Consider the following 27959-nt stretch of genomic DNA (forward strand, 5'->3'; position numbering starts at 1 on the left):
TACTGTGCTGTTTCCACTGGCACATTGCTGTGTCAGTGCCTCTCTCAGAGCAGGAGGCCTCAGTGCGCTTATGCTGTATAGAGCTAATTTGTTTTATGACTCACTCTTCACAGCAGCACATTTACCTCAATACTATTCCCCACTATGACCTGCACAGGACAGATGGAGCGCCACCACATAGACACACACACACACACACACACACACACACACACACACACACACACTATGGCCTACAAATTCCCTTTTGATTTTTCAATATTTCCCCCCATTTATTTTTATGAAGGATTTAATCGACCGGTTTATACAAATTTAAGTTATATGGTTATTAGTTGACGATTACACAAGCTCGGGAAGACAGCTGATGCCAGTCTGTCTACCAGATTTTAAGATTTCACTTTTTGTTCAGTTGTTTTTCATAACTTCAGTAATGTCTGATATACGGTATTTTCACAATTAACTGGCTTGCTAATAGTGATCATAGCAATATCTAATAAAGCAACTGTTCAAATCCTTTAGCCCAATGCTGCATGCGTTGCCTAGCAACGTGGTGTCAACTTCCTTTTCCACAACACTAAACTTACAGCCTGTTTCTTCTGACCGGCTGTCATGCTAATTATGTATCTTGAACTTTCCTTCAGTTTGTAAACAAAAACAAAAACAAAAAACAGGTAAGTCATCGAGAATATTGAAACGACTGATCTGCAAATTCGTCTGCTTGTAAGCGTCATTTGTGAGCATTTCTAACGTTACTGTTCCTGTCAGGTTAGCTTTGTAGTTCAGCCAGCTAGCATAGCTGTATCCATGACTACAGCTCATAGTGTTGACTGCATGATCAGCATTACTTTGCTCTTTTTTTAATCAATACACACTGTTTAGGCAAATATATTTGAACAGTTTCTTTCTAGGTCACACAATGGGAAAGAAAGTGAAGAAAGAGAGCGAAAGTCCATGCAAAGATACGGTGAGAGATTAATATAAAGAAAGCCTTCCCGCACTGTAAATGTGAGAGTAATATATACTGCTAAATAAAAATGCTGAGTATCATCATGATGAGCATTTGAGTTGACTACATCAAAATGTATTAGTAGAACTCCAACAGGAATCTTTGTGTAAAATATCCATATATAAATTAAGTTTACTTCTTCAAAATAATTAATATTTGACTCACAGATTACATGGTTTAAATATTGTTAATAATAAGTGTACAATAAGTGTAAAATCAGTCAGTACAACACATTTGTTTAAGTAAATCATAAGCAAATTTGCAGTTATATCCTACAAATGTTTAAATGTATTAACTCAGTTTGTTTAATGATTTGTACTCAGGTTTTCCATATGGTTAACATAATATTTCAGTTACATTTACTCAATTTATGTGGTAATTGAGCCAAGTCAATTCATTCAGACGTACTTGAAGATATTACTTAAATTTACTCATTACTCATGTTTTGTTTAACCGGTTTGAGAGCTTTCAAATCAACTCAATATTTTTAAGTGTGAAAATGTTGCACTGATTGAATTAAGTAATATGTAGTGTTATTTTTTTTGAGTGCACCATAACCCTGTGATAAAAACCTAGCTAAGGTGTTTTGAAAGATTTCTATATTTCGTGTTCACTGAAACAGATGTACATAGCCTGAAAACATAACTACTGTACATCCCGAGGACAGACACAGGTTCAGTTATAAATTATTTACATAAGTCCCCCTCTCCTCATACACAGTTTGAACCACTACCTGTTGAAGGCAAAACTCCAGCTACAGTAGTGCTGCTGCTGAGCTCCCCAGAGGAGGACATCCTCATCAAAGCTTGTGAAGCAATCCACACATTTGCAGAGAAAGGTACGGAAGGCTACACATTGCTATCCCCAACACATATTCATTTATTTGTGAACAACACTGCAACTGAAAAGACTAAAATGAGCATATGGCTGAAATGTATTATTAGATCTAATTTTCCATTCAGTGCTCATAAAGCACTTACATTTTGTATATAGATAGACATAAATTATTGACATGTATATTACTGTTTGGAACACAGTTTACGCTTTGCATCTGCCATTGTCTCTTATATTCAACCACATTGCAGGGTTTATCTTCACTGTTTCTGTGATACCTAATACTGTAAATGCCCACAGGCACTCAGATCTGCTTGGCACCATGCTTAATTTCCTTGTTGACTGTCTCCCCCTGTTGTTAGGAGATGAGAACAAGGTTTCTTTGCTGGGTCTTGGGGCATTGGAGCCTCTCTGTCAGCTCATCACTCACAACAACAAGCTGGTCAGACGTAATGCTTTCATGGCCTTGGGCATCATGGCCACCAACGGTGTGTCAGATAACATACAAATCAATGTAGACTCATATTATGAGTTGTTTGGTGGCTTACAATGCAACAGATGAGACTGGCTGGTTAGGTAGAAAACAATCTTCTGACCATATATCTGCTTGTCAGGCATTGGACTGGTTGACTGTTCAATGTTGTTGACATATAGACTGCATGACTGATGGGTTCACTGAATAACTGCTACTCAGTGATTAACCTTGTCTCATGTTTCCATTAAAAGGTGATGTGAAGAGTGCTCTGAAAAAAATAGATATTATTCCATCAATCATTGACAAACTATCACATGAAGGTGAGTAATTTAGATAAGATGAATACACTCTTAATTAGATAAATAAAACAAAAAAACATACAACATATTTTCTCTCCCTTTCAAGAAGATACAGTTGTCCATGAGTTTGCAACACTCTGCCTGGCCTCTCTGTCAGTGGATTTCGTCTGTAAAGTGCAGATATTTGACAACAACGGTCTGCCACCTCTAATCCAACTCCTATCCAGTCCAGACCCTGATGTCAAGAAGAACTCACTAGATATCATCTTTAACCTGGTTCAGGTGACTCAAAGTCTAAAAAAAGAGGAGGTTACAAGGTTATGGGTGAAATTCAGTGGTTCCAAAATGTTTGTTGCCCTCTTGTATCCTGTTTTGTGATGTATGTGTGAAGGACCACCAAAGTCGTCTGGCAGTACATGAGTTGAGCGGGATCCCTCCACTTCTGGAACTACTGAATTCGGACTTCCCTGTTATTCAGCATTTGGCTTTAAAGACGCTGCAGAATGTCACCACTGATAAAGATACATGCAAAACCTTCAGGGAAGAGCAAGGATTTGAAAAGCTCATGGATATCCTCAGTAGCACGGTAGTTGTGTGTGTGTGTGTGTGTGTGTGTGTGTGTGTGTGTGTGTGTTACAGAGAGAGAGAGAAAGAGAGAGAGAGAGAGAGAGAGAGAGAGAGAGAAAGAAAGAGGAGTGTAATAACTACTATATATGCAGTTTTTGTATGCACCATTAGCTGGAAATAGTTCACTTTGAATTAACGCTTGTTCTCCACTCCAAATTTCTATATAATTCAAGGTCTGTTTTCTCTACATCCACTGTCCCCTATCTTTCCTCTTTTTTTACAGGACTTCAGTGACCTTCATGCTGGGGCCCTACAGGTAGTTGCTAACTGTATGAGTGACAGTGAGAGTTTACAATTGATCCACAAAGATGGAGGATTGAGGAGGCTGATGGAGTTTGTTCTTACCCCGGACATGCCTGAAATCCAGTTGAATGCTGTTAAATGCATCGCCAGGGTTGCTCAGAGCTGTAAGTACAGAGGGGAACAAGAGATTATTATTTTCTCTTAATTTTCCAGCTATAGGTTTGTAAGTTGCTAGGGTAAATATGTATATATAACACTTTATCCGTGTGGGTTTTCTGTGTTTGTTTCTTTGTATGTGCAGCTGAGAATCGCAAAGTGCTCCATGAGCAGAATGTGGAGAAAGTTCTGGTCCAGCTTCTATCTGTGGCTGACATCAGTGTGAAAACAGCTACCTGCCAGGCTGTGTCTGCCATGAGCTTCCACCTAGCCAGTAAAGACAGCTTCAGAGACCTGGGTACATACAAAGTGGTACAGTCACATTAACATCACCACATTCACTACAATAAAATGTGACTTGGATTCATGTGTGTTTCAGGTGGTATCCCTGCAGTTGTACAGTTGATGAACAATGAGAGTTTGGTGCTGAAAGAGGCAGCAACCCAGGCCCTGTCTAATCTCACACATAGAAACCTGCTCAACACATTGTGAGTGACAAGACTATCTATTTTGTAATGTTAATGTCATTCCTATCATAATTTACCTAAAAAATAACATGGATGGATTATTGAATGTGCCTACAGAGGCACAACGCAACTAAGAAGATACTCAAAATGACTGTAAAAAGACACAACATAACCACAGAGATGCAAAACTGCTACAAAACCCAACCACAGACAAAAACAATTACAGGGTGACACAAAACAGACCCAAAACCAGAGTGAAGCATAATGACTGCAAAGAGACACAAAACAACACAAAAGTGGCTGAACAACTATAAAGTCTGTGTCTTGCTCACAGGAGAGTTAGTGGGGCCTTTTGTGTGTCTGCCCATTGTCTCATAATCCATCCATGAAAATTAATAATTTCAAGGTTGTTTTATTGTGTACGTATGCCTTAAAGTATTAATAATATGAGTAACATATTGCCAAATGTGCACAACATTAAAAGAAAAGTTTGCAGTCTAAACCGAGGCTTGGAAGAAGGTGATATTTTAAAGCCGAGCGGTGTTCCTTCCTCTCCTATATTTCACGAATGATATAATGCTTCATCTGTCTTCTCATTGTTCTCCCTCACTGAATATTTCTTTACCTCTCTTCGCTTCCTTTCTGCATTTTATCTTCCACCTTCTTATTCCCCTGACAAATTTTCTCTCTTCCCATCATCTCTCACTGTCTGACTTCATATTTCAGTATAACTGTCTCCTTCAGTTCTCAAGACATTTAACTCCACCTTAATTGCATCATTCGCTCACAATCCTTTCCCTTAATGTTTGTTTTCCCTTACAGTATTTGTGCAAATCACACACACATTACATAAATTTTGCGTGTGAGGCTGCATTTATAGTCAGCTCTGTAGGTTTTCAGTAAATATCTTAACCATTTCTGTGGTATCTGCAGTGCAGTGTACGAGGCAGGAGGCCATGAGATCCTTGTCGAGCAGCTGTGTGGAAGCTGTCTGAGGACGGTGGCAAACTCTGCTGCCACACTTTGCAACATGGCAGGACAGGAGGTCATTCGCTGCAGCATCTTGTCTCGTGGAGCCATAAAGGCTCTGATGGAGCCTGTGAAGTCCACAGATACGCAGATCCTGGTTAACACAACACTGCTCCTGGCAATACTGGCCTGTGATGCAGAAGCTAGGACAGAGGTAGGTGTTTGTCTAATGACTGTTCAGATTGCTGCCTTGTTCTGCATAAACAAATTAAGTTTACTGATACTGGTTTTACTGTTACTGTTTTGTGGTTAACCTACAACAAAATGCAAAGATTTTATATGCTTTCCCCGACTAACTAATACCTGTCCTGCATAGCTACAAAGTGCTGGAGGACTTCAACCACTGGTCAATTTGCTGCGTTCCTATCACAAAGAGGTGTTGCACAATGCATGCTTGGCAATCAATGTCTGTGCCATTGATGTGGCTGCTGCTGTGGAGATGTGCAAATTTGGGTAAGACACTGATATGACAGATAACATTGACATTAGAACATGACTGATGAATCACAATGTAGAACTGGTAGAGCATTGTTAACAGTTGTGCACAGTTAAAATATAGCGTTTTAAAGCCAACTCAGAGTAGTCTGTTGAATAGCCAGTAGATGGCAGTATAGGACAGTATTATATGTGGCTTTACAAGCATACAGGTCATTTTCATAATGTGTGCATATACAAGTGTCTGTATTTTTATATTTCATGTTAATGTCTCAATGTCTGTTTATGTATCTCAGAGCCCTGGAAATGCTTCAGGAAATCAACCAATCAGTGAATAGAAGGAGCAGTTTCAGCGAGATTACCATGATCAGCCTCCTTAACTCCAATTTACCTGTCAAATACAGCCTGACAGGTCATTTGGCCTCCACTGACCTTATTACTGATGGCTTCTATGATGCTGGGAAGGTGTGTATATATGTACGCTATTGGAATTAATGTGAAACAGAGATAATTTAAATTAATGTGAAATTAAAAAACAGTTTTCAAATCCCCAAACACGCTCATAATCTGTTATTTTAGAACTTGAGTTTGTTGATCTGTTTCACTGATATGATGAGAACAGTTTTCTCAATTTCATCTCTCTTTCATGAAGAAGAACACATACTGTAGCATATTCAAATACCACCCCTCTCTCTCTCTCTCTGTTAGGCTCATGCAGGCCAGAGGATTCTGACTTTAGAGGAACTGTCCAAGCAGCATGTCAATGAGCACCGACCCACCATTGTTATCAACACAGCAACAGAGTATGTTTCCTTGAATTAAAAATAACAACAAAAAAAAACAAATTCACATTCAAACACACATTCATTATTTGTATGCATCATATACCAACTCATTAAGAACTAAAAGTGAGTTTTTTTATTAAAGAAATCGAGAAACTGTGAAAGCTATCTGGGCCTCTTGCACTACAAGTACTACAGAATGGTAAACTAGAGCATTGGCTGGGACTTGGCAAGTTTCCTACACTACCAACCACACACAGTTTGTCAGTACAATGTATTGTGGCTGCTAGATTACTATCACCCTCCCCTTGTCTGCTCCAATCCAGTGCTCCACTTTTTTTCTTACACGTCTCTTTTTTCCCCCCTTTCCCCGATGTCTGTTAGCGTGGCCTCTCAGGGTAAACGATCCCATTTTTTTAAGGTGCCAACAGAGTAAAAGAGCCTTTGTGTTCAGATTAACAGACTTACATGCACAACAAGCAGAAGTGCAGATGCATGCACAGCCATGAAGATGCCCACACATAATAGACATGCACGTTGAGACACAAACATATGTAATAAAAATAACATTATATGAGTTAAAGACTGCATGCACACAAACTTACACTCATGCAAGCTTCCAGCATTTTGATCAATTGCCAAAGAAAGCAGTACCCCCTTAGTGTACCTCTGGTCCATGGGTCCACCCCATTTCCACCGTTCAGCATGCACACATCTCAGGCACTCTTCAGCAGTGTGTTATGTAATCAGCTTTGTTTGTCTAAAGTTGAACTTTTTAACTTAAAAATGCAAAATTTGTGTAACAGGAATTAATGTAAGATTATTTTCTTCCTCTGAAGACCAAACAGTGCATTGCGCTACTTGTTATTACTTTAAGCAGGGTTTTTTGCAGGATATATATAGGATATATAGGTATATGTTTTGAAATCATATAATCAAACTCTTTTTGGCCAAAATTTTGAAATAGCAGAGGAAAATAATGTTACGATTTCAGTGGAATTGTGTTGAAAAATAGGATGTCTCTGACACCCATTCATATGTATTCCAGTGTATATACTGTGTATTACAAGAACAGACACCAGAGATACCTTAACACCTTAATATCCTACAGACCTAGCAACCAACAGTAAAGAAGTAGAATACCAGTTCTATATTCAGTTTTATAACCCATTTTTTTCCTCGTCCTTCTGTGGCAGAGAGACAGAGGATGTGCCAGAGGAGAGGCAGAGCAACCAATCAGAAACAGATAGCAGCATCAAAGGAGGTGGCAGGACATCAAGGTGAGAGTGGATGTGTACGTTGGGGGTGGGATACTTACAGTAACATCATAGATAACACTGCCTCGCTTTTTTTGCCGATAGCATAATGGTTGGCCTTTCAATTTTTTTTTTTACTAAAAGATTCTATTACTGTATTATATGCTGAAATCTAGTTGAATTAATTTCAAGTGTTGGACTGAAAATCACCATGAATACTGACTCAGATTTCTTTTTAATTGACTGTCTCTCTGTATAGGAGGAAAAAAGAGGATGACAAACAAAAAGATGAGCCCCAGCCTGAGCCTCCTACAGAGAAACTGTGGAAGATGATGGATGATGTCTCATTGCGGATTCTCGTTAAAGAGGCCAAAGAATCCATCCTCCCACTGAGTGATGAACGAGAGCAGTGTGTTGCCTTGGCCAGGTGACGGATTAATGCAGCCAGCACATAACCAACATGCACAGATGTCACTTCACATAGAGAAGAAAATCATCTCATATTATATGATTGGCAGCCATTGTTTTCAATTCTCCAGAATCCTGGAAACAAATTCAAACAAGACACCCTGGAAACTGTATATGCACACCAACTCACATACTGTTAGTTAGGTTTCACTGAAAATGACACAAGTAGCTTGTAACAGTATAGAACATACCACTGTGAGTCCACAACAAACCACATGTTCAAGGTTCCTGCATATTAATGGGTTTTGTGTCAATTCATTTTGATGTCAGGCTGGTGAGTGAAGCCATGGGTGGAGCAGTGGAGATGGAAAAGCTGCATGAATTCCCATGGGTGCTGCACCTCAGCGAGCTCAAGTTTAAGCTTCAGTCTAATGTTGTTCCTATCGGTTTGATCAGCAGGGGAATCTACTGCCACAGGGCACTTCTCTTTAAGGTACCAGTGACAAAGCTACCACACAGCAACATCAGCTTTCCCCCTCTGTGCCAATCCCTTCCTGTACAGACTTCACATTTCACCAACATCTTTTCACACCATATCCTAGGCCTCATCTCTCCAAGTTCTGTCCATCCTACACCTATAGTACCATTAATATCTCTTCATGCAAGCCATCTCTGGTTTCATACCTAGCTCCTGTCTTTCACTTTTCAGTGTCTGGCTGATTGTATAGGAATGAGCTGCACACTTGTTAGGGGTGAGTACAACCGAGCTTGGAACGAAGTACTCCTCTTCAGCGGGAATCTCTCCAGGAATAAGCACTCTTCACAGCTCTGCCGCTATATAGTAGACCTTATGCACCAGCCTGGAAGCCTGCTGACAGCCAACACACCTGCTGCTGTGCAATACCAGACTATATAGACCAACACTGTAGTGCAGAAATACTGTACTACTTAATGCTGTGACCAAATATTTCAAAGAAATGCATTGATTTGAATTGTTTGTGTTATTACTGTATGGCAGACCTTTAAACCACACAACATTATTAAGTTGATTATTCCGTTGCATGCAAAAGCCAAAAACGAAAAATGCTCTTTGTCTGCTTCTCTAATAAAAAACTTGTTCTTTGCCACGGAGGATTCATAACGTTGTAACTGCAGAGAAAAGGCATGTCGGGTCAAACAATGCCCCAGTGCACCACAGTTAAACTCTGCAAATTGGACTTGTTTATCAGGTCTTTATCTGCTGTCACTGCGTCAGCTCAGATTATTGAAAGGAAAATATGTTTTTCAAGAAACAATACAATACAATAATATGTTGATAACTCGGCACCAAATAAAACTTTAATATGTTTTTAATAGAGTTCCTATTTGACATTTTGTTTTACAGTGACCTCGCCATGAAATACTATACTCGCATATTTTGTTTTAAAAAACAACATTCTTCTTATCTTCTAAATGTGGGTCAAAGCCCCTTGAGGCAACTGGCGATTGTAGACTGTGAATTAACTTGCCTTGACCACGTCCCCTTCACCTCCAACCCATTTCAGCTTTTAAAAAAAGAAAAAGAAAAGCAAGCCTGAAGCTCCCACACAATTACCGCTCTTTGTACAATGTCTAGCAATAAAAGCCTGCGAACATTGCTCAACTTAACCTATATAGCTGGCGGTGTGATTTTGACCGGGTCGACCTGAGCAAACTCGCCACAGCATGAACAATCCCGACTGAGCTAGCCGAGCGCACTTGGCTCCCACTGATATCAGCACTTGACTTTACACAGACTTGACACAGCAGCAGCAGCAACAACAGCAAACATGTCTCGAATCGCCGCGCGTCTCTTCGTTGTAGTTTCCAAGCACGCGACGGCCAGATCTGCGGTGTTGCCGAGGAGGATCCCGGGATTCATCCGCCCTGTATCCACAACTCAAGGTACTGAAGGAACGCTTGATTTATCTACTGTCCCCCCGTTCTTTGGGTGTTTACTATCCCATCTAGGCTGCAAACTCCTGCAGGTGCACCATGCTGCAGCACCAAGAATAATGCTTTTGCAAAAAGGACCGTTTACAACGAAGTTAATAGACCTACATTTAGGGTGGAATTTTACTTTATGACAAAGATAAAGTGAAATTGCATGAATGTTTTGTTCCAGCCTTGAGCAGTACATACAGTTAATTCTGATCCAAGTCACGTGATGATACTTTTTTTTCGCAACTGGTCAAGGGTCTAATATTGGGGGTTCTGTTTTGAAAAGGTTCAGGAAATCCTGCAGGAGGTTATGCTTTTAATTGTTTTTCTGTGTGCTGCTGTCAAAAACAGCTGTAGGCTTATTTATGTGTATCTGGGCTGCTTCATCAGGAGCAGTGGATTTAATGTCCTAAAACCTGTCCAAAACCCCTCTGTGACTTCTTCATTGTTTGCTCTGCTCTTTTCAGGCATATGGTCTCTAACTCGCTATAATGAGACGACAGACTGGCAAAAGAAACTGACCCCAGAACAGTATGTAGTCACCAGAGAGAGGGGGACTGAGGAGGTGAGTACTCTAAACTACATGTATGTTAGTATAGTGATCTGTTTCTAACCAAATTATCTCTGTCTACTAGACTGACATACATATTTTCTGGGCGTCAGCACAGTTTCAGTTGGACTTTGCTCCTTTCTGATCTGTGTCGGGTTCAACCAGTACAGCTACAGACCTGTATTTTATGAAGCTCTGTTTTCACAAGCCCTCAGCATGAAACACAGTTATAAGTAATAAGTATAATAATATGATCATGACAGGTTACTATATTGCACCTACAAAATCACTATTATTTGAATATACAAAACTACTAACAAGCTGAAATCATCCCGAGTAATTCTGCTCCTTACACTGTGTGTGTTTTCAGCCTTTTAGTGGGATCTACCTTAAGCATTCCGAAGTGGGGATGTACCATTGTGTTTGCTGTGATACCCCATTATTCAGGTAACAGTTGTTAAAGAATGTAAAATATTATGATTTTTTATTTTATTCAGACAGCCGTGAGAGGATATTTCTGTGTGATGTTTATGGAGAAATGTATTTACAGATGCTCACTGAGGAAATGTTCCTTCCTCTCTTGACAGTTCAGAGGCTAAGTATGACTCTGGGACAGGCTGGCCAGCATTCAAAGAGGCTCATGGGACATGGGAGAGGGACGAAAGCCACGCCTCCATCATCCGTCGCCCTGACAACAGCCTGGGTAGTGCTGGGACAGAGGTCCTTTGTAAAAATGTGAGTTGTTTTCTGAGCTATGAAGCCAAAGTTGAGTTAGCTTAGTGTTGTAGTTATTAAAGCTTTGTGTGCAGTTTTTCTAATAAATTAAGCACTATAGTTAGAATTGTTTAATATGTACCTCATTAATACTTAATCCATGCAAAAGTTTCTTCAAATACAAGCAACATTTTTGTATTTTTAATGGGTTTATGATTTTCATGTGTGTGTGTGTGTGTGTGTTTGATGCAGTGCGATTCTCACCTGGGTCATGTATTTGAGGACGGACCGGACCCGACAGGTCAGCGGTTCTGCATCAACAGTGTGGCCCTGACGTTTAAACCCAGAGAAAACAGCAAACCTGAGAAAGATGAGCAGAACTGATCAACTTCTGGGACATAAAACCAGAGTCATGTTTCATTTCATACCTGTTCATTTAGGAGGCAAAGAACCACCTAAATAGAGAATGCATTCCATGGTTTTGACATAAATATGCTTGAGAAGCTTTGTGTGGCAAAAAGTGTATTAAGAACTGAAAGGAAGAGGACCTCCTGGAGTTTATTCAAATTGAATTGAATTGAGCTCAGTCTCTTGTTAAGAAACAGTGGCTATCCTGCATATGACTCACACAAAGTCAAACTGGAGACCATTAGCTCCTTCACTGAAAAGCACACTTCCTCAAAAAAGTCACTGTATTAACTGTTTTTATTGTTCACTAATTTTTGTTGAGTTGGTAATTTTGTTTGATGAATGAATGTTTTCATGTCTGAAAAATGTTGGAATACACTGGACATGATTAAAGAAGACCTCTTATTTGTAGAGATTGCAAAACACAGGGAATTACGACATTGCGTGTGTTTTTCAGAACAAATTGTTTTGTCTGTGTTAGGGATCATGCAAACTTGAATAACAATTTGTCAATAAAATATTTTTTTCTCTGAACCTATGGTTATGCTTTACTTGTTTATTGAGATTAAAGTCAGTGTTTAATAAGAATTAATTGCTGCTTAGGTGCAGTCTGGCCTCATCTCTGTCAATAAACCAAGTTAATATTTAACCAAACAGGCCATCCTCTCCTTCACATTGTCTGCCCCCTGCTCTCTCTCTTTATACATTTCGTCTGTCTGTGTGTTTGAGTTTAGCAGATTTGGTAAAGTTGACTGCAGGAACAGAGGGGACAGAAAATCCAATACCAAAAGAGTTTAGAAAATAGAACACAGCAACCTGAATCTACCAGGAGAAGAGGACTGATCCTTGTGTGTTATTGTAAGGGGCTATGGCTGGAGTTTGGCGTTGCATGTTGGCTGTGGTGGTGTTGATGTGTGTGTGTCTGTGGGACTCCACTGAGGCTGTGGGGGGAGCTAAGAGTCGCCCAAGACCCCAAAGACCACCTCGCAAGAAGAAACCGGTTGACCCTCTTGACTCGACCCCAGCTGCACAGAACGTAGACATAGAACAGGTATACACTACTTAATGCTTATTAAGTGATTTCAGAATAATTATTTCTCATTTTAAGAGTTATCTTTTCTTTCCATGTTTGTGACTGGGCCATTTAAATAAAGAGTTCATGCTGCATATTGTTTGGCATAAGTTAAAATACTTACAAGTTAATGCATTTCTATTAAAAATCTTTTATGTAATGAACTGTATAGTTATATACCAGTCAAGGGCCTTAAACAACTTTTGATAGGCCTACATTTTGTGAATGATACCTTGGTACTTTTAAATAAAAGTAGGATTTTAAATGCAGTACTTTTACTTGTAATGTAGCATTTTACATTCTTGCATTGGTACTTTTACTAAAGTAAAGGATTTGAATACTCCACTACTGCTCATTTGATAAACAAATAGAGAAAGCAGTGTTTCCGGGCAGTGGAGTGCAGCTGTAACCTCAGTTCACTGTGCCGTTACCTGACCTTTGCACACTGAGTATTGCAAAATAATGAGTGGAAACAGGCTAACCAAAAAGAACTATTATTCGTTTAAGGAAAACAGGGGGAAGTAAAGTTGATGATGCACGGGTCATTTTGTACACTTGCCATCTATTGACAAATGCAGTTTTTTTGATCAACATATATATATTTATATATTGTTAAATGTAAAAAAAAAACATACACAGATTTAAATGCTACTTCAGGAGGTTGACCACTTCCTAGTAGCCATACTAAAAAGATATATATATATATAAGGTAAGAGATACTGGAGATATAGGTATTTTTTCCAGATGCTCAAACATACAAACATGGCAGTCTGCCTGGTTATGGATTAGTGTGTGGGCTGGCAATGTGCACATGCTTGTGTAATTATGTCAATATGGTGTTGTAAGAAGCAAGGGGGATTTTATGTGAAGTAGAAATTGGACATAATAAAAGATGATAAAACAGGATATTTGAAGCAGATGTTTCCTTTTCATTAGTAGAACAGAGCAAGTTGGTGTTACCTTAAAATCTCACTATGAGGTCATCTGGCCCCGAATAGAAAGATTGAGCAGGATCAGTTGATAACACTAAATATTCAATCAAACAAAACCTTTTCATTATTTGCAAACTGGGGCTTAGGAGATATGTGGAAATCTTGCTCCCCTCGGTCTCTGCTGACCCAGCTTGTATGTGTTGCAGATGACAGGAACATGGTACCTGCTGAACACTGCCTCCAAATGCACATTTCTAATGAAACATGGGACCAGTGTGGAGCCCACAGTCATGACCCTAACACGTGCTAACCAAACACTCTCTGTCAGCACTAAGACACGACGGTAAGTAGCACTATTAATCTCTTTACTGTGGAGGTGACTCACTGTCAGTACCTTGATTTATCTGCAGAGGGAGCAAATATACCACAAATCTCTCCAGTTTCTTTTTTCTGCACTGACTTCTTGTCTCAACCACATGTGTTTGATTATATTTGTGTATCCTCAAAAACAGGAAGGAGGCAGAACAGTTAAATCCATCAGCTTTTCCTCATAATCTGAAAAACCTTTATGTCACCCTGACCTGGCGTTTGCAGAATCACTGAGAGTACAAGACAAAATTAAAATGGAATGAGCTTGTTTTCTGTGACATCTTTGTTGTGCTGAACTTTATAAATCCTTTTTGGCCTGCGGAGAGGAAATGCTTTATTGAAAGCTAGTTCAATCTAAGGGCCTGAGGCTGAGACATGGTTAAATTATAAAACTGCATATATAAAGGTCTGTGATGGTTTTTAAATGGTTGTCAACCAAAAAGCAATTTTTTTACTGACTATTTCATCAAGAGTGCCACATGACACAAACTCTCCTGTCCTCAGTGATCACATGTGTTGGGAGATATTACAGGTCTACCATTTAACACCGACCAACGGCAAGCTAACACTTAAAGGTCAGTGCCTCCCTTATTAAACATGACTAATAAACTGTATTACAATGCAGTGTCCTTTCATCCTACCGTCTCTCTGTTGTTTCCACTAGGATCTAGTCCTGCGCTAAACACTGAGATAGTGATCGGAGAGACGGACCACACTTCCTTTGCGATCATGTACTACCAGAAACAGGGCAAGATCACCATGAAACTCTATGGTGGGTCCCTCGGCCATGTGGCCATTGTTTGATATTTCAGATCTAAAATCAACCAGGTGATCATTCTGATATTATTTCACTCTGATAAGTTAAGATTGTATGTAAAAATGCATTTGTGATGGCATGTTTGGTTTTGTACTCTGTTTGCAGGCAGGTCTGTAGACAATCTCTCAGAGCCAATGCTGACCAAATTTGAGCAGCTTGCTGAAAAACAGGGTTATGGACTGGCGTACCTCTTCCCCTTCCCCAACTACAGTACGTCCACGTTCACCTGAAAAATAAAAAAAATAAACTGTCGCAAACTGTCGCAACTGCAAGATCAAATGTAAAATTGCATAATAAGCGACAAGATCAAGCTTGAAGAGATCTACAGTTTTCAGTTAATTTGTAGTAGAAGTTTGGAATATATTGTGCTACTTTTCACAATGAAATATATTTTTTAAAACAGATAAAAAGTATTAAGATTTAGTCACCTGCCTTGACATAACTATGTACTTTTTTTTGTTTTAGGTCACTGTGGTACTGTGGACAAGGACCATGTAATCAGTAAGTGTAATGTGTAAACATAAATAGGAGATAGTTGTAAGTATATAATAGGGACAGAGGTGAATTGGGCAGATGAAAATTTTGAAACTACAGCTTTTTGTTTCATAGCCATGACATGCAGACATGTGTATAATGACACTTTTAAACAAGAATGTTTTTTGGAAACTGTAGGAAGCATCAAATGATTTTCAGTTCTTCAGCTGTCAGTGCAGCTCCCAGGTCTAATGTAAAGTATATGGAGTATTTTCACAGGTCATTGCACACTGCAGTACATTCAGACTCATGTCCACGCTCAGTAGTGCTCCAGACTTATTTCATGCATTTCATCCTGTTCAGTGTAACCGATGGTTCACTGCTTCAGTGCATTACATGTCGATCATCATTTCACCTTCACAGCTGCAGCTCTGCTGTGTGCTGGTGCTGAATGATCAAACATGTAGCTCTGCTCCTTTGCATAATGTTCTGCAATTATTTTGTGGTGATACAATGTGTCTAAGATGTAGACATGTTTCTGCAGCAATGCCAATGAGAGAGATTACAGTGCAGTAATTGTATCTGAATTAAGTGATTTGATTACGCCAGGGTAATGGAATTGATAATAAATATATATTGTGCTGCTGTTGATAAGATAGATTGTGACGAGACAAGCTAATAGATTGTAACATTTTATTGCTTTATCATTGATGTTGTAAATTATTTATGTAGGGTGTCTCTTTCAAATGTATAACCAGTGCATTTAAGACCAATTTATGAGTGTGATTTGAGGTCATGAAATTCCCTGCAATGAGTTGCTTTTTGCAAATGCAAAGCAAACTTGGATTTAGGGGTGAATATGTGTGTCTTTCTTACCATGTATGATTATAATTTCGTCATATATTACAGACAAAACAACAACAATTCTAAAAGGCTGTTATATCATGAGAGAGAGAGAGAGGGAAAAAAAGAGAGAAAGAGAGGGAGAGAGAGAAAGAGAGAGAGAGGGGGAGAGATTTTAGTTAAACTAATGACCTGCTGCCGTGACCTGCAGAGGCAAGCAGTGTTCATGTTTGTTCCCGAAGGCTGTGCATGTGTTAGATTCAGTTATTTAAACTTTGTCAACATGTTATTCAATCGCCGCTCCCTGATTAAAACAGCAGCATGGCTTCTATGTAATTTAACCTGTCACTCTTTGTCACACAGACTGTGTCCCCACATGCTGAGGAGGCAGAGATGTGCAACAGACAGATCCAGCCATGCAGTGTTCAACAGTTACAAATGTGAATATCAGCAAGAAAGTTGTTGACAGGCTCCATCAAGGTCTTTTAATTGTAAAACTCTTAGCTTTCAGTGATACCAGTTTCAGATTAATAAAAGTAAATGGAGCACAACCAAGATTCCATTCTGATGCATGGGCTATTATCATGTTAACTCCATACCATCTTTTATTCGAACATTTAACATTCAGAATGGGTTTCTGAATGCATGTTTTTGGAGTGTATGTGAGGACACATAAGAGGAGCGGGTAGGGATGGGAGTTAATGTAGTCCAGATGTGGAGAGGTTGAGAGAGTTGGGTTACAAAACTAGGTTACCAAATGTGCTCCTTAAAGCTGCCCCCAGCTCCACCCAGCACCTCTGTGTCTGTGTATATGTATGTGTGTGTGTGTGTGTGTGTGTGTGTGTGTGTGTGTGTGTGAGTTACATAACCAGCTGACTGCAAGTTGGTGCCTGCCTTGTCTCTTACCAAACAGAGCTCTGACGAGTCAATCAATAAATTTTTTTGTTTTGCAAATGAAGAATTTGCAGCCAATCAGCACGTTGCATATTACACAATGTAGATTATACAAATTCTTATAAAACAAATGTTGCTTTAGGGGGTATTATGCACAACATAAAACAGGGATTTATGCAACATTCATTACCAAACAAGATCATACAGCTCATCCAACTCTTCTTCTCACTGCATTGTTAAAAAACTTTAAATTACTCATGTTACAAAGGTTTTGTGAAACTATTAACACTCTCAATGAACTGAAAAGAGCAATCAAATCATTGTAAGCAATGCTGGCAGAGCTTTTAATGAGAAACAGTTAGCAAGTTCTTAAATATAACTGCCTCTGGCATTAAATTTTGCTGCAAGAGAATGCATATTTACTATGATAGGTTTATGTGAATTGAGGGTGCTTAAGTTTAGCAAAAGTGCCTCTTATCTCTAATTTCTTATTGAGTGTGTTGGGTGTTTTGTTCAAGCTTATATGTGCCATATGGTGAAGATATTTGCACTCTTACCAAACAGCTGTTTTGATAGTCCAGGCATGTCTGAGCATTTGTGGTGGAGGAGGGAGAAAAGGAGGGGTGCTAAAAGAACCCTATTATGTACCAACGCTCCCTTTTCTCTCCTTACCTCCCCCTCTTCCATCCACACGTGCCAGTTGTGTAACAGCAGTGATTTGCATGCCACTGAGTGAAGGCCAAAGAGTTTTTGTAATGCAAAAGCTAGCAGTAGGGGGGAGGGAGGAGACAGAGGGAGAGGGTGGGGGGTGGGGACTCTGCAGGATATAAAGAGCCTCCACTTGCCTTGTTCCTCCTCACCTCTCCCTGATACTTCACTCACCGCTGGAGCCCAGAACACAAAGGAGAAGCCATGAGGAACACACTGCTGAGGATGCTGGTTGCCCTGATGTGTGCGCTGGCTGTCTGTGCCGATGTCACGCCTGTACAAGACTTTGACCTGCAGAAGGTAAGAGAGAGGCACAAGTAGTACTACTGCAACATATATCCATTTCTTGTAGCCAATATTACAAAAGTTACCAGAGAAAAGAGTGTGGAAGAGTTATTATTATCTTTGATTGGTGTTTGATAGATTGTTGGAGAAGAACATTTATCATGCTTTATTTCCCCTTGTCTTTCTTTAGATGGCAGGCAAGTGGTACATGGTGGGCTTTGCTACTAACGCTCAGTGGTTTGCAACCAATAAAGCAGGAATGAAGATGGGCACTGCCGTAATAGTGCCAACTGCTGGAGGAGACCTTGACCTCTCTTATGCAAACCTGAAGTGAGTGGTTAATATATAATCTTACTTTTAAATCGAAAAGCATCCTGATGATTCTACTGTAGAGAAAATGCTAAATAAAGTGACTTCTTTTCTCTCCTTCAGTGCTGATAATTCCTGCTGGAGAATGACTCACCTTGCCAAGAAAACCGACACTCCCGGACGTTTCACCTTCCATAGCCAGGGTGAGTAGAGCGCACACTAACACACAAGACACAAACACAATGTTTCAATATCCTGACCTGTAGATTTATGCTTTCATCAGTTTGGAACAATGACAACGACATGAGCATTGTTGATGTCGTGTACGATGACTACGCTCTGGTGCACACTATCAAGACAAAGAACGGAGTGTCTGAGGTCCTCAACAAGCTTTACAGTAAGTCCAGATCAGTCACACCACAGCAGCTGGTGCCAAGTCCCTGAGGGAAGGCATTGTAAGCCTGATTGGTGGTTTCAGGATTTGGTGAAGGTGAAAACAATTCATTCTGTGTTTGCAGGTCGCTCTACTCAGGCCAGCCCCGCCCTGCAGCAGAAGTTCACTCAGCTTTCCCTTGATACTGGCGTCCTAGCTGACAACATCGCCATCTTGCCTGAAAATGGTACTTATTTAACACACAGAATTGCACAGTTTAATGCACAGTTTCTGAAATGGTTCAGACCTTTTCTCACCAGCCTCTTTATGTGTGTTTTTACAGCTGAGTGTCCTGCGGTTTGAAGAGTCCCCTGCTGTCTTCCAACCTTTGTCTCTTGCTCTCTGAAGTCCCAGGCTTTACTTTCAGCCTTAATTTCTCCCCTCGCTGTGATGTCTGCATCATCACAAAGCTACACCTGAGACAATGAATCTAAAGCATTCTTCTCCAATCCCTGCTGCATACCAAAGACCAATCCTGATTCAGGCTTAATTCCCTGCAACTTACGCATTAACTGTGGCATCTGAGTGGTACAACAAAGGGCTGATGGTGAAACAAAGGGAAAAGAACAAATGAGACTGTGAAAGCTGACCGTTTGAATTGTGTCTTTTGCAACTGCTGATTTTCTTTTGTAGTGTTTTATCTTTTGTTAAAATAAACCTGTAAAAAGAAAAAATGAATGTTTCAGTGTCCAGAATGGTTCCTTGAAGGTAGAAAATCTGTAAAAATCTGGAAGTAAGAACAATATTGTAAATTCTGTTACATACTGCCCCCTGTGGCTAGTTAACAGGAACAGAACCAGATCCCCAAATACACTATATTGCCACGGCGTATAGTTTTTGACAGTTCAAAGGTCAATGACAATTACTTACATATGGGGTTGCAAAACACATCAAGTTCAGATGGCTACAAGTACTGAATTATCAATCTTTACATTTCAAAGATGGGCTGTAAGCTATCTCACTAAAATAAGGAAAAACAATAACGTAATGTGTTGGTTGTACAACGGAAAATGAAAGTGTTTTATATCGGAAAGAATAAGCTCTGTGTGGGATTACACTGCACTATCATTGGCTTGTCTACAAGTCTTGGGAGCTCATTACATGAAAAAACGGAGGCTACATAAAGTAGGTTGGGGCTAAAGACGAAAGAAATTTGAAAATAAATATATAAAAACATGGTTTTGTGGAGTTAAAAAATGTTCACCAGTCCTCTTTAATCCACTCTTAATCTCTGTTTAATTCTAGCTGCATGTTGCTCAAGGGCACAATATTAGGAAATCTCAGACACCTGACCGTCAGTGGTGGAGTTGCATTGTGGGTAATGTAGGCGACAAGGGAGAAGAAGGGATAAAAAAAGAGAATAAAACTGAGTCTGACAATGCTTTCAATGCGAAATCTGCAGCTGGTGAAGGTCTGGAATCCAGCGGTTTAAAATCTCATTGTAAATATGTTTCACACTGTGGTGAAAGATTATTAGAGTCTACTTGTGACTGATAAAAAATCCGAAGGAGATCAATTAGCACATTGGACCTACAGTACCACATCACTCTCATTGAAATAAACTAAACATTACTCTTTATCCTTTATCCCCTCTGCTAGCCATCTGCTTATTCTCATGGATCAATTATATGCGTTTGTACCTCCTCATTATTTTGTGTATCTTAAAAAAAAAGACAAATTCCACATACACGTCTTAATTTACAGCCTTTGATCGGCCCTAGCTTTGTTATAAACAATTATTTTTCTATTATTTCTTATCTATTGTGTGACATGTTTATGTTCCTGTCACCTGCTGCATATATTTAGCCTTCTCTATCAGGGAAGATCAGGCTATATTACTGTAACCTGTACTGAATTGTACTGCTGCTGTTACAGTTTTTCTCAGTCGCTTTGGTGCATTTCTCACATCAATATTAACATTTCCACAACAGTTAGTTCAACCTCCACAACATTTAGTCATTTGTGCTCATCATAGTAGTAGTTTCTCATTCCTTACAACAATTTACAAATGCTTTTGGACAGGCATCAATTGCTTTCATACAACTCTCTGCTGTTTTATAACATTAATATTTGCTTATGTCATGTCAGTCAAAATTAACTATACTTGTGAATGCTGAATAGTCATTCAATATAAAACTAATAATCCTCATTTCATTGCTTAAGTCATTACATACAAATATGTTGAACTAGTTGTCAAAATCTGTCAAGCAAATTTTATACATTTTTAAAATCTTTTAGTCTGCTAATGTCTACTAAATTGAACAATTTATCTCAGGCGAACCTCAGCTTTCACAGATGAGAAGGGCTGTGTGAAGCATTAGTTGCAACCAATAATAAGCCACTTCTCTACAATCACTCAGAGCTGAATCCCATAAACCCATAAACCCATAAACACTTTACAAGCATATATGAACCAAGCAGGTGTTAGAAATAATCTGTTATTCTGTCTCTGTGCATGGGAGACACTATCTGATTGACTAGGTCACTATCCATGCATATGCAATTCACTAACGGTGTGTGTGCCCTCTCTCTATTATATATTACAGTTTTTCTCAGTCGCTTTGGTGCATTTCTCACATCGCTCTTTACATTTTCACAACAGTTAATGCATTTCTCAAAACAATTAGTACAAACTGCAAAACCTAGTTGATAACCTGAAGAAGCATGTCACTTGCTCAAAATGGATAGCTCATTCCTCGAAAGCAAGTATTCATGTCATTGAAAGTGTCAGTGTCATCAAGATGAAAAGTCCTGACACCATGTTTATGAACAAGATAGTCAAATGGCTTGGTCATGTTTTCATTATGACCGTTTACTCTGGAAATGATTTCCAATGCAAAAAAGTCAGATCTTGGTGACGCTACCTGATAATGCTCCAGACAGCACTATATACTATTTGCACAGCTATTTGAAAACTACAGTAAAGTTACACATTACTGTATTTAGTGAGGTAACTGAGTACAACACACTGAATATGTATGTTTCATATTTTTATTGCATTTGCTCTTTGCATTTCTAATTTGTTCACAGCATTGTGAAAAAGAAAAAATACACCCTTATCTACAACAAACATAAACACCCTTTGTGTAGAGCTGTGCACAGCTGTTGGAACTGAACATACAACATAAATATTACTGTAAATCATTCATGCACATTCAGACCTTCCTCTCTGTCTGGCCACATAGTTTCATCTACATCACAACGAATATTGTCTCTGGCAATGCAGCGAGCGAAGTATCTCCCCGAGTGGCGAATCCACCCTCTGCAGGGCTCTGCTGTGATGTCATTACATGTCATCCACCTCTTCCCCGCACCCTCACCCCTCTTCCATGTGGATGACCTTCCATTTCTGTGTCACAGTATTGTAGAGATGGTCCACTCTATGTCCTGCTTGTTTCATATATGTTGTAAAGTGTTTATGGGTTTATGGGATTCAGCTCTGAGTGATTGTAGAGAAGTGGCTTATCATTGGTTGCAACTAATGCTTCACACAGCCCTTCTCATCAGTGAAAGCTGAGGTTCGCCTGAGAGAAATTATTCAATTTAGGAGACATATTCAGGAAAAAAAAGATTTAGAAAAAAATGTATAAAATTTGCTTGACAGATTTTGCCAACTAGTTCAACATTTTTGTATGCAATGACTCAAGCAATGAAATGAGGACTATTAGTTTTATATGGAATGACTATTCAGCATTCACAAGTAAAGTTGATTTTGACTGACATGACATAAGCAATGATAATGTTATAAAACAGCAGAGAGTTGTATGAAAGCACTTGATGCATGTCCAAAAGCATTTGTAATTTGTTGTAAGGAATGAGAAACTGCTACTATGATGAGCACAAATGACTAAATGTTGTGGAGGTTGAACTAACTGTTTTGCAAATGTAAAGAGCGATGTGAGAAATGCACCAAAGCGACTGAGAAAAACTGTAATCATGTAAGATGCTTTTGATACAATGGTCATGTGCTAATATTGTTTTGAAACTATGACTACTCTAGATACATCAAAATTAAATACATTTTATTCCATCTGATTAAACTTAGTAAGATTCTATCATCACAAAAATATATATTTTATCTTTTGTATGTTATGTGAACTTTGCAAAATCTGTGTTCCCACCAATATCTCTGCAAGTCATAACAAGGCAGGACGTTGTGTCGAATGTTTTGGTAACAGGTCCGGTCACGGACATGGTGTGCTGAGTGGAAGAGATAACGGTCTTCTCTGCTTGGTGACATGGCGTGTCGTGATATTGATTAAAACTGACAAATCAATGGTTCGAGAGGGACACACCTTCTGGAGAGTTCTACCGACATTATCAGTAAACACTGTTAGGGTATAAAACTGGGTTTCAGGCACAGAAAGGGGGTCCAACCTCCATGAAGTGACCAGCCTAATGTGATGTCAGGGATGTGTAGATTGAACCCAGTGAGATTGCACATTTCTTGACGTATTGTAATAAAAGAACTGAGAACTTGGACGTCTCCTGCTCATCATTCCCCATCAAACGATCTGTGAAACAGGTTAGAGGTTACTGTTGGAGTCAGATAATTTAATTTTAAAGGTTTCCTCAATGCATTTCTCAACACAGGACATAGTGTGGACCATTTCTACAATACTGTGACACTGTACTGTGCACAGCTCTACCCAAAGGGAGTTTATGTTTGTTGGAAATAAGGGTGTTTTTTTTCCTTTTGCACAATGCTGTAAACAAATTAGAATTGCATATGCAATAAAAATATGAAACATACATATTCAGTGTGTTGTACTCAGTTACCTCACTAAATACAGTAATGTGTAACTTTATTGTAGTTTTCAAATGGCTGTGCAAATAGTATATAGTGCTGTCTTGAGTATTTTCAGGTAGCATCACTAAGATCTGACTTTTTTGCATTGGAAAACTTTTCCAGAGTAAACGGTCATAATGAAAACATGACAAAGCCATTTGACTATCTTGTTCATAGACACGGTGTCAGGACTTTTCATCTTGATGTCACTGACACTTTCATTGACATGAATACTTGCTTTTGAGGAATGAGCTATCCATTTTGAGCAAGTGACACGCTTTAGCAGGTTATCAACTAGGTTTGTAATTTGTACTAATTGTTTTGAGAAATGCATTAATGTAAATAGTTAATTCATTAATGTAAATAGTGATGTGAGAAATACACCAAAGTGACTGAGAAAAACTGTAATGCTTTTTCTCTGACCGTGTCTGAATGAAGCTGCGCTATCAGACCACAAGGGGGCAGCCTAGGACAAGACAGGCCGTAACATCATCATAAGCATAAGCTTCTTTAGTGGATGAGAATAATGTCATATGATATGCTCATATATAAAAAATGAGCTGACAATATTAATTAAAATGTTAACAAAATTACCTCTTTACAATGGATTTATGGGGGTGATAGATAGATAGACAGACAGACAGACAGACAGACAGACAGACAGACAGACAGACAGACAGATAGATAGATAGATAGATAGATAGATAGATAGATAGATAGATAGATAGATAGATAGATAGATAGATAGATAGATAGATAGATAGATAGATAGACAGACAGACAGACAGACAGACAGACAGACAGACAGACAGACAGATAGACAGATAGATAGATAGATAGATAGATAGATAGATAGATAGATAGATAGACCTTGATTGACCCATCAAAGATTCTGTGATCCATTCTCTTTGACTCTGTGTCATTCTTCCCCTCACTTTCCCCTTATTTTAAACTAATTTCATGTCAGAGCAAATGAAAACAATTTAATTATGATTGTGTCATTATGATGTTTAATTAGTAATAATACCCCTCTCCCAAATAGAAAACTTCAGATCTACATAAAAAAAAAAAGAAAAAAAAAGTGGCAAGTTTGCAGCTTTGGGATTTGTCTTAGACTGATCATTCAAAGTAAACTATTTACTGCATCTCTGCACTTGGAAATTATCTTTTTATTTATGGCATTTTCATTTAAAGAGCCAGTGTACTCTGAAGTGTTGAAGGTGTATACTGTGGTCACAAATGCCTGTTGACATGATTATTACATGGTATAAAGGGCCAAGATATCTCAAGTTTCATAGAAAAAAGACTGATATTAAAGATCAAACACTCTTTATTGAACTCAATAGAACTGAAAGCAAAACATATGGGTTATGTCTGTTAGATCTGATAATCCATTATCACCGTAATGTTCAAAACCAAATATCAAGGGCGTGTGTGAGTGTTTATGTATAGTCTGAGTAATAGAATAATAAAAAAAGGAAAGTCACTGGTTTGCCTTCATGGATGTGATGCGTGGACGGAGAAAGTCTTCTTTGAGGCCGCGGTAGAAGGCAGGCTGAGTTCACCAGCTGTCCTAGTGTCTGTGGTAAAGTGATCTACAGTTAGAACTCAACCATGAGGCGACGATGATGTACAAAATCATTCATGTAACAGGATGTCATGGCAACACTTTGACCACTCAGACATACAGAAAGCAAATTCACGACTAAATAACAAAGTTGGCAGCTGGTTTCAACTGTAACACATTGTTGTGTAAATGCTACGGTAAGGTAAACACACGCAACGATGATAGGAAAACATGGTAAGAAAATATACATAGTACATCTTGTATGTTGGACAACAGTGGCACTGTTAGAGTGAAGCTCAATTCATTATGGACAAAGCAGCAGCCTCCTCATTCTGAACTTGTTGCTCTTGTAATTGAAGGAACAACCTTGACTCATGCTCTATCAAACATGCATGTTTGTATGTGTTTGTGCGTCACACAGGGTAGGTGTAAACTTGTTGTGTATTGTATAGCGTGCAGCTCTATATGTCATTGTAACTTCTCCTGCTGCAGAAGAACGTACACAGCTATGACTGAAAGAGTCAGACTTAGTATTTGAGAGAAACTTTTCACCCACACATTCTGAATTTAAGAACAAGCTTTGACTGAGATTTATATTAATTGAACACAGCACCAGTCAAATCAGGAAACATAAAGACACCTGAAAACTCTGATTAATGAGAATTCATGCAGCAGCAGTGAGTTATTGTAGCAGGTATGTGTTAAGTGGTCTGGGGCAAGGCGCAATGGCTCAACACCTTAAAGGCACAACGGATTAAAAAGCCAATTACATCTTAACCTTTCCCAGATCTTGAACAAATATTAGGTGTCAGTGATTTTTTGTGTTTTATGCTGCTTCGACCACTGAATGGATGGAGTTTAGTGCATCGATAGAACTCTTCTGGTATGCCTTTTGTCCAATATAACAAATTCTAATCATCTGACCTACACATATACGCACAGATTCATGCACGCATTGCAAACCCGCAGCCCAACGTCAGTCTAAGATGTAAAATTTTCTAAACTTAAAAGTCAAACATTTAATGCAAAAATTTGAGTCAATCAGTAAATGACGTAAGACTCAAGTGTTTGGCAAAGAAACAAACGGATTGCTCAAGTCTGAATGAGTAAAGGCTAATGGTTTCACCGGATCAAAATAAAGAAAAAAAAAGCTGCTGTGCTGAGCTAAACCAACCATGGAGTGTCATGATTTCCCATCATGCTCTGAGAAACCCCTCTCTGCTCTTCCTCAGAAAGGAATGTCCCATACAATCGAATGTCATAAGATTTAAACATAAAACTCTATATTTAATACATATATAATGTAATGGACGGACATATGATATTACTGGAATATAGATCTGAAACTTCTCGTTAGTATTTATGTACTGAACTCTGAATAAATCTTTTGACAAAAAGAAAAAATAACATAAAATATTGTATTTACAAAGTGAGTTTTGGCATCCATATTCAACTCTATATTACCACAATATAAGTGGCATGTCATTGGACGGATATGAGTGTTGACAGACTGGTGCAACCACAGCCTGATAAATAAACAAAAGAGGGTTTGGCATGTCGATTTGATCATTTTTGATATAAGATTTTTGTTAAAAAATAAAATCAAAATGCAACAGAGACTGGCAATAAATCTGTGCTATCACACGACCCAGTATGTATAATTATTTGTCATATACAGTATTCAAAGGACTCCTGAAAACTCCCAAGCACGATACAAAGAAGGACAAGCCGGTTAGTATATACATGTACAGTCTCTTACAGCCGTGCTCCGCTGCATAACTGTCCCTCTTTTCTTTCTAATACTCTGGATATATAAAAAAACAAAAACAAACAAACGAACAAAAAAAGATTTCTGTACACATCTTTCCCACATTCCCGCCCTCTCTGGGAGATTATTGTCCTATTGAATGGCCTTTCCTCCATCTCTCCTGTGATTGGTCATTGAATTAAACCCCCTCCATCTCTGCGGAACCTGGCGGTCTGACAAATCACTTCCTTCTCTCAAAGTCCAGCCATTGGCCTGTTAGATGAACCACTCCTTCTTTGACTCGTCGATGGTTTCTGGGTTGTCGGTGCCGATGATGGCGGTGTCTGCTGATTCTCCGGCGGACTCCCCGCTGCCCTTGGCCTCGTTGGTGTGGTAGGTTCCTTTGTGACGGAACATGTAGCGGATGAGGAACACCAGAGTACATAAGATAGTGAAGATCACCACTGCGATGATACCTGCAGAGGGCACACACATCATGGCACAAAAAAACAAATGTAATTGTATATTTTTAATCACTGATACTGCTTTGTCCACAACTTAGGAGCAAAGCTGGGACAATCATTGAGTAATTAATTATTGAATTGAAAGAAAATACATTAATTTATCATTCGAGTCATTTTTTAAAACCAAAAATGCCCCAAATATAAATAGCTTCTCAAAAAAAGCTTTTCTTTGTCATAACTGATAGTAAAGTGAATATTTGGGGGTTTTAGACTGGATTTGAATATGGCACCTTAGACAAAGTAACCTCTAGTACAAATCTTACAAAATCTGCTTTAGTGCACTAACAGTGCCCGGATGTAGCACTAATAATGGTCATATATACATACATACATGGTCGTATAGCAATTGGAACAGAACCACCAACCTGATTCAAACATGTGAAAAAGGTGGGTGAGAAATCTCCAGCGGTTGCAACTAAAATGGCAAACGCCAAACTCTACCAATTTAAATTATACATGTGTTTTTTCTCTAAGTACCACTATACTGTAGTCGGATAGAAGCTATTAATGGGTTGTTTTATCTGCGTGAACTGAAAAACTGCAGAAAA

The 27959-nt window shown here is 38.9% G+C and overlaps 5 protein-coding genes across 7 annotated transcripts in view; 4 read left to right on the forward strand and 1 right to left on the reverse strand.

Moving 5' to 3' along the window:
- The first annotated feature begins 483 nt into the window (after positions 1–483).
- Positions 484–9304, forward strand: armc3 (armadillo repeat containing 3). Of its 2 annotated transcripts, none has more exons than XM_059326874.1 (18): positions 484–671; positions 898–964; positions 1727–1844; positions 2203–2328; positions 2567–2635; positions 2721–2896; positions 3006–3200; positions 3465–3648; positions 3786–3938; positions 4020–4128; positions 5041–5290; positions 5453–5589; positions 5868–6036; positions 6280–6374; positions 7550–7633; positions 7869–8036; positions 8348–8510; positions 8727–9304. In XM_059326874.1, the coding sequence occupies exons 2-18, from the start codon at positions 917–919 to the stop codon at positions 8931–8933; spliced, it is 2451 nt and encodes an 816-aa protein (XP_059182857.1). In that variant the 5' UTR covers positions 484–671; positions 898–916; the 3' UTR covers positions 8934–9304. The 2 variants fall into 2 exon arrangements, with proteins under 2 accessions (XP_059182857.1, XP_059182856.1); XM_059326873.1 differs by having other exon boundaries at positions 485–671; positions 909–964.
- A 383-nt stretch (positions 9305–9687) lies between these two features.
- msrb2 (methionine sulfoxide reductase B2) lies at positions 9688–12186 on the forward strand. Its single transcript, XM_059326876.1, has 5 exons — positions 9688–9940; positions 10444–10541; positions 10897–10973; positions 11114–11261; positions 11493–12186. The coding sequence occupies exons 1-5, from the start codon at positions 9826–9828 to the stop codon at positions 11622–11624; spliced, it is 570 nt and encodes a 189-aa protein (XP_059182859.1). The 5' UTR covers positions 9688–9825; the 3' UTR covers positions 11625–12186.
- Positions 12187–12358: 172 nt separating this feature from the next.
- c8g (complement component 8, gamma polypeptide) lies at positions 12359–16706 on the forward strand. The gene is made up of 7 exons (XM_059326875.1): positions 12359–12699; positions 13859–13995; positions 14526–14596; positions 14686–14793; positions 14944–15048; positions 15304–15339; positions 16519–16706. Exons 1-7 carry the CDS (start codon positions 12517–12519, stop codon positions 16536–16538), a joined length of 660 nt encoding a protein of 219 aa, XP_059182858.1. The 5' UTR covers positions 12359–12516; the 3' UTR covers positions 16539–16706.
- A 1165-nt stretch (positions 16707–17871) lies between these two features.
- LOC131961943 (lipocalin-like) lies at positions 17872–19462 on the forward strand. Its single transcript, XM_059326877.1, has 6 exons — positions 17872–18057; positions 18233–18372; positions 18475–18554; positions 18635–18748; positions 18870–18971; positions 19068–19462. Exons 1-6 carry the CDS (start codon positions 17962–17964, stop codon positions 19085–19087), a joined length of 552 nt encoding a protein of 183 aa, XP_059182860.1. The 5' UTR covers positions 17872–17961; the 3' UTR covers positions 19088–19462.
- Positions 19463–24885: 5423 nt separating this feature from the next.
- cntnap2a (contactin associated protein 2a) overlaps positions 24886–27959 on the reverse strand; it is a 350626-nt gene continuing 347552 nt past the window's right edge. For both annotated transcript variants that reach the window (XM_059327332.1, XM_059327333.1), the window contains one exon: positions 24886–27363. In XM_059327332.1, coding sequence (XP_059183315.1) covers positions 27164–27363 — 200 coding nt within the window. In that variant the 3' untranslated portion in view covers positions 24886–27163. The remainder of the gene's footprint in view (positions 27364–27959) is intronic.

Source organism: Centropristis striata, chromosome 23, assembly GCF_030273125.1.
Source record: "Centropristis striata isolate RG_2023a ecotype Rhode Island chromosome 23, C.striata_1.0, whole genome shotgun sequence".
NCBI classification, from domain to species: domain Eukaryota; kingdom Metazoa; phylum Chordata; class Actinopteri; order Perciformes; family Serranidae; genus Centropristis; species Centropristis striata.

Bases quoted from the DNA above. Each gene is read 5' to 3' on its own strand.
- armc3 (XM_059326874.1), top strand. From the start codon at position 917: ATGGGAAAGAAAGTGAAGAAAGAGAGCGAAAGTCCATGCAAAGATACG. The intron at 2,636-2,720 runs GTGAGTAATTTA...CTCCCTTTCAAG, and splicing joins TGACAAACTATCACATGAAG to AAGATACAGTTGTCCATGAG. The intron at 2,897-3,005 runs GTGACTCAAAGT...GTATGTGTGAAG, and splicing joins TCATCTTTAACCTGGTTCAG to GACCACCAAAGTCGTCTGGC.
- msrb2 (XM_059326876.1), top strand. From the start codon at position 9,826: ATGTCTCGAATCGCCGCGCGTCTCTTCGTTGTAGTTTCCAAGCACGCG. The intron at 9,941-10,443 runs GTACTGAAGGAA...TGCTCTTTTCAG, and splicing joins CCCTGTATCCACAACTCAAG to GCATATGGTCTCTAACTCGC. The intron at 11,262-11,492 runs GTGAGTTGTTTT...TGTTTGATGCAG, and splicing joins CAGAGGTCCTTTGTAAAAAT to TGCGATTCTCACCTGGGTCA.
- c8g (XM_059326875.1), top strand. From the start codon at position 12,517: ATGGCTGGAGTTTGGCGTTGCATGTTGGCTGTGGTGGTGTTGATGTGT. The intron at 14,597-14,685 runs GTCAGTGCCTCC...TGTTTCCACTAG, and splicing joins CGGCAAGCTAACACTTAAAG to GATCTAGTCCTGCGCTAAAC. The intron at 15,340-16,518 runs GTAAGTGTAATG...TTTGTCACACAG, and splicing joins GGACAAGGACCATGTAATCA to ACTGTGTCCCCACATGCTGA.
- LOC131961943 (XM_059326877.1), top strand. From the start codon at position 17,962: ATGAGGAACACACTGCTGAGGATGCTGGTTGCCCTGATGTGTGCGCTG. The intron at 18,555-18,634 runs GTGAGTAGAGCG...TGCTTTCATCAG, and splicing joins TTTCACCTTCCATAGCCAGG to TTTGGAACAATGACAACGAC. The intron at 18,749-18,869 runs GTAAGTCCAGAT...CTGTGTTTGCAG, and splicing joins GGTCCTCAACAAGCTTTACA to GTCGCTCTACTCAGGCCAGC.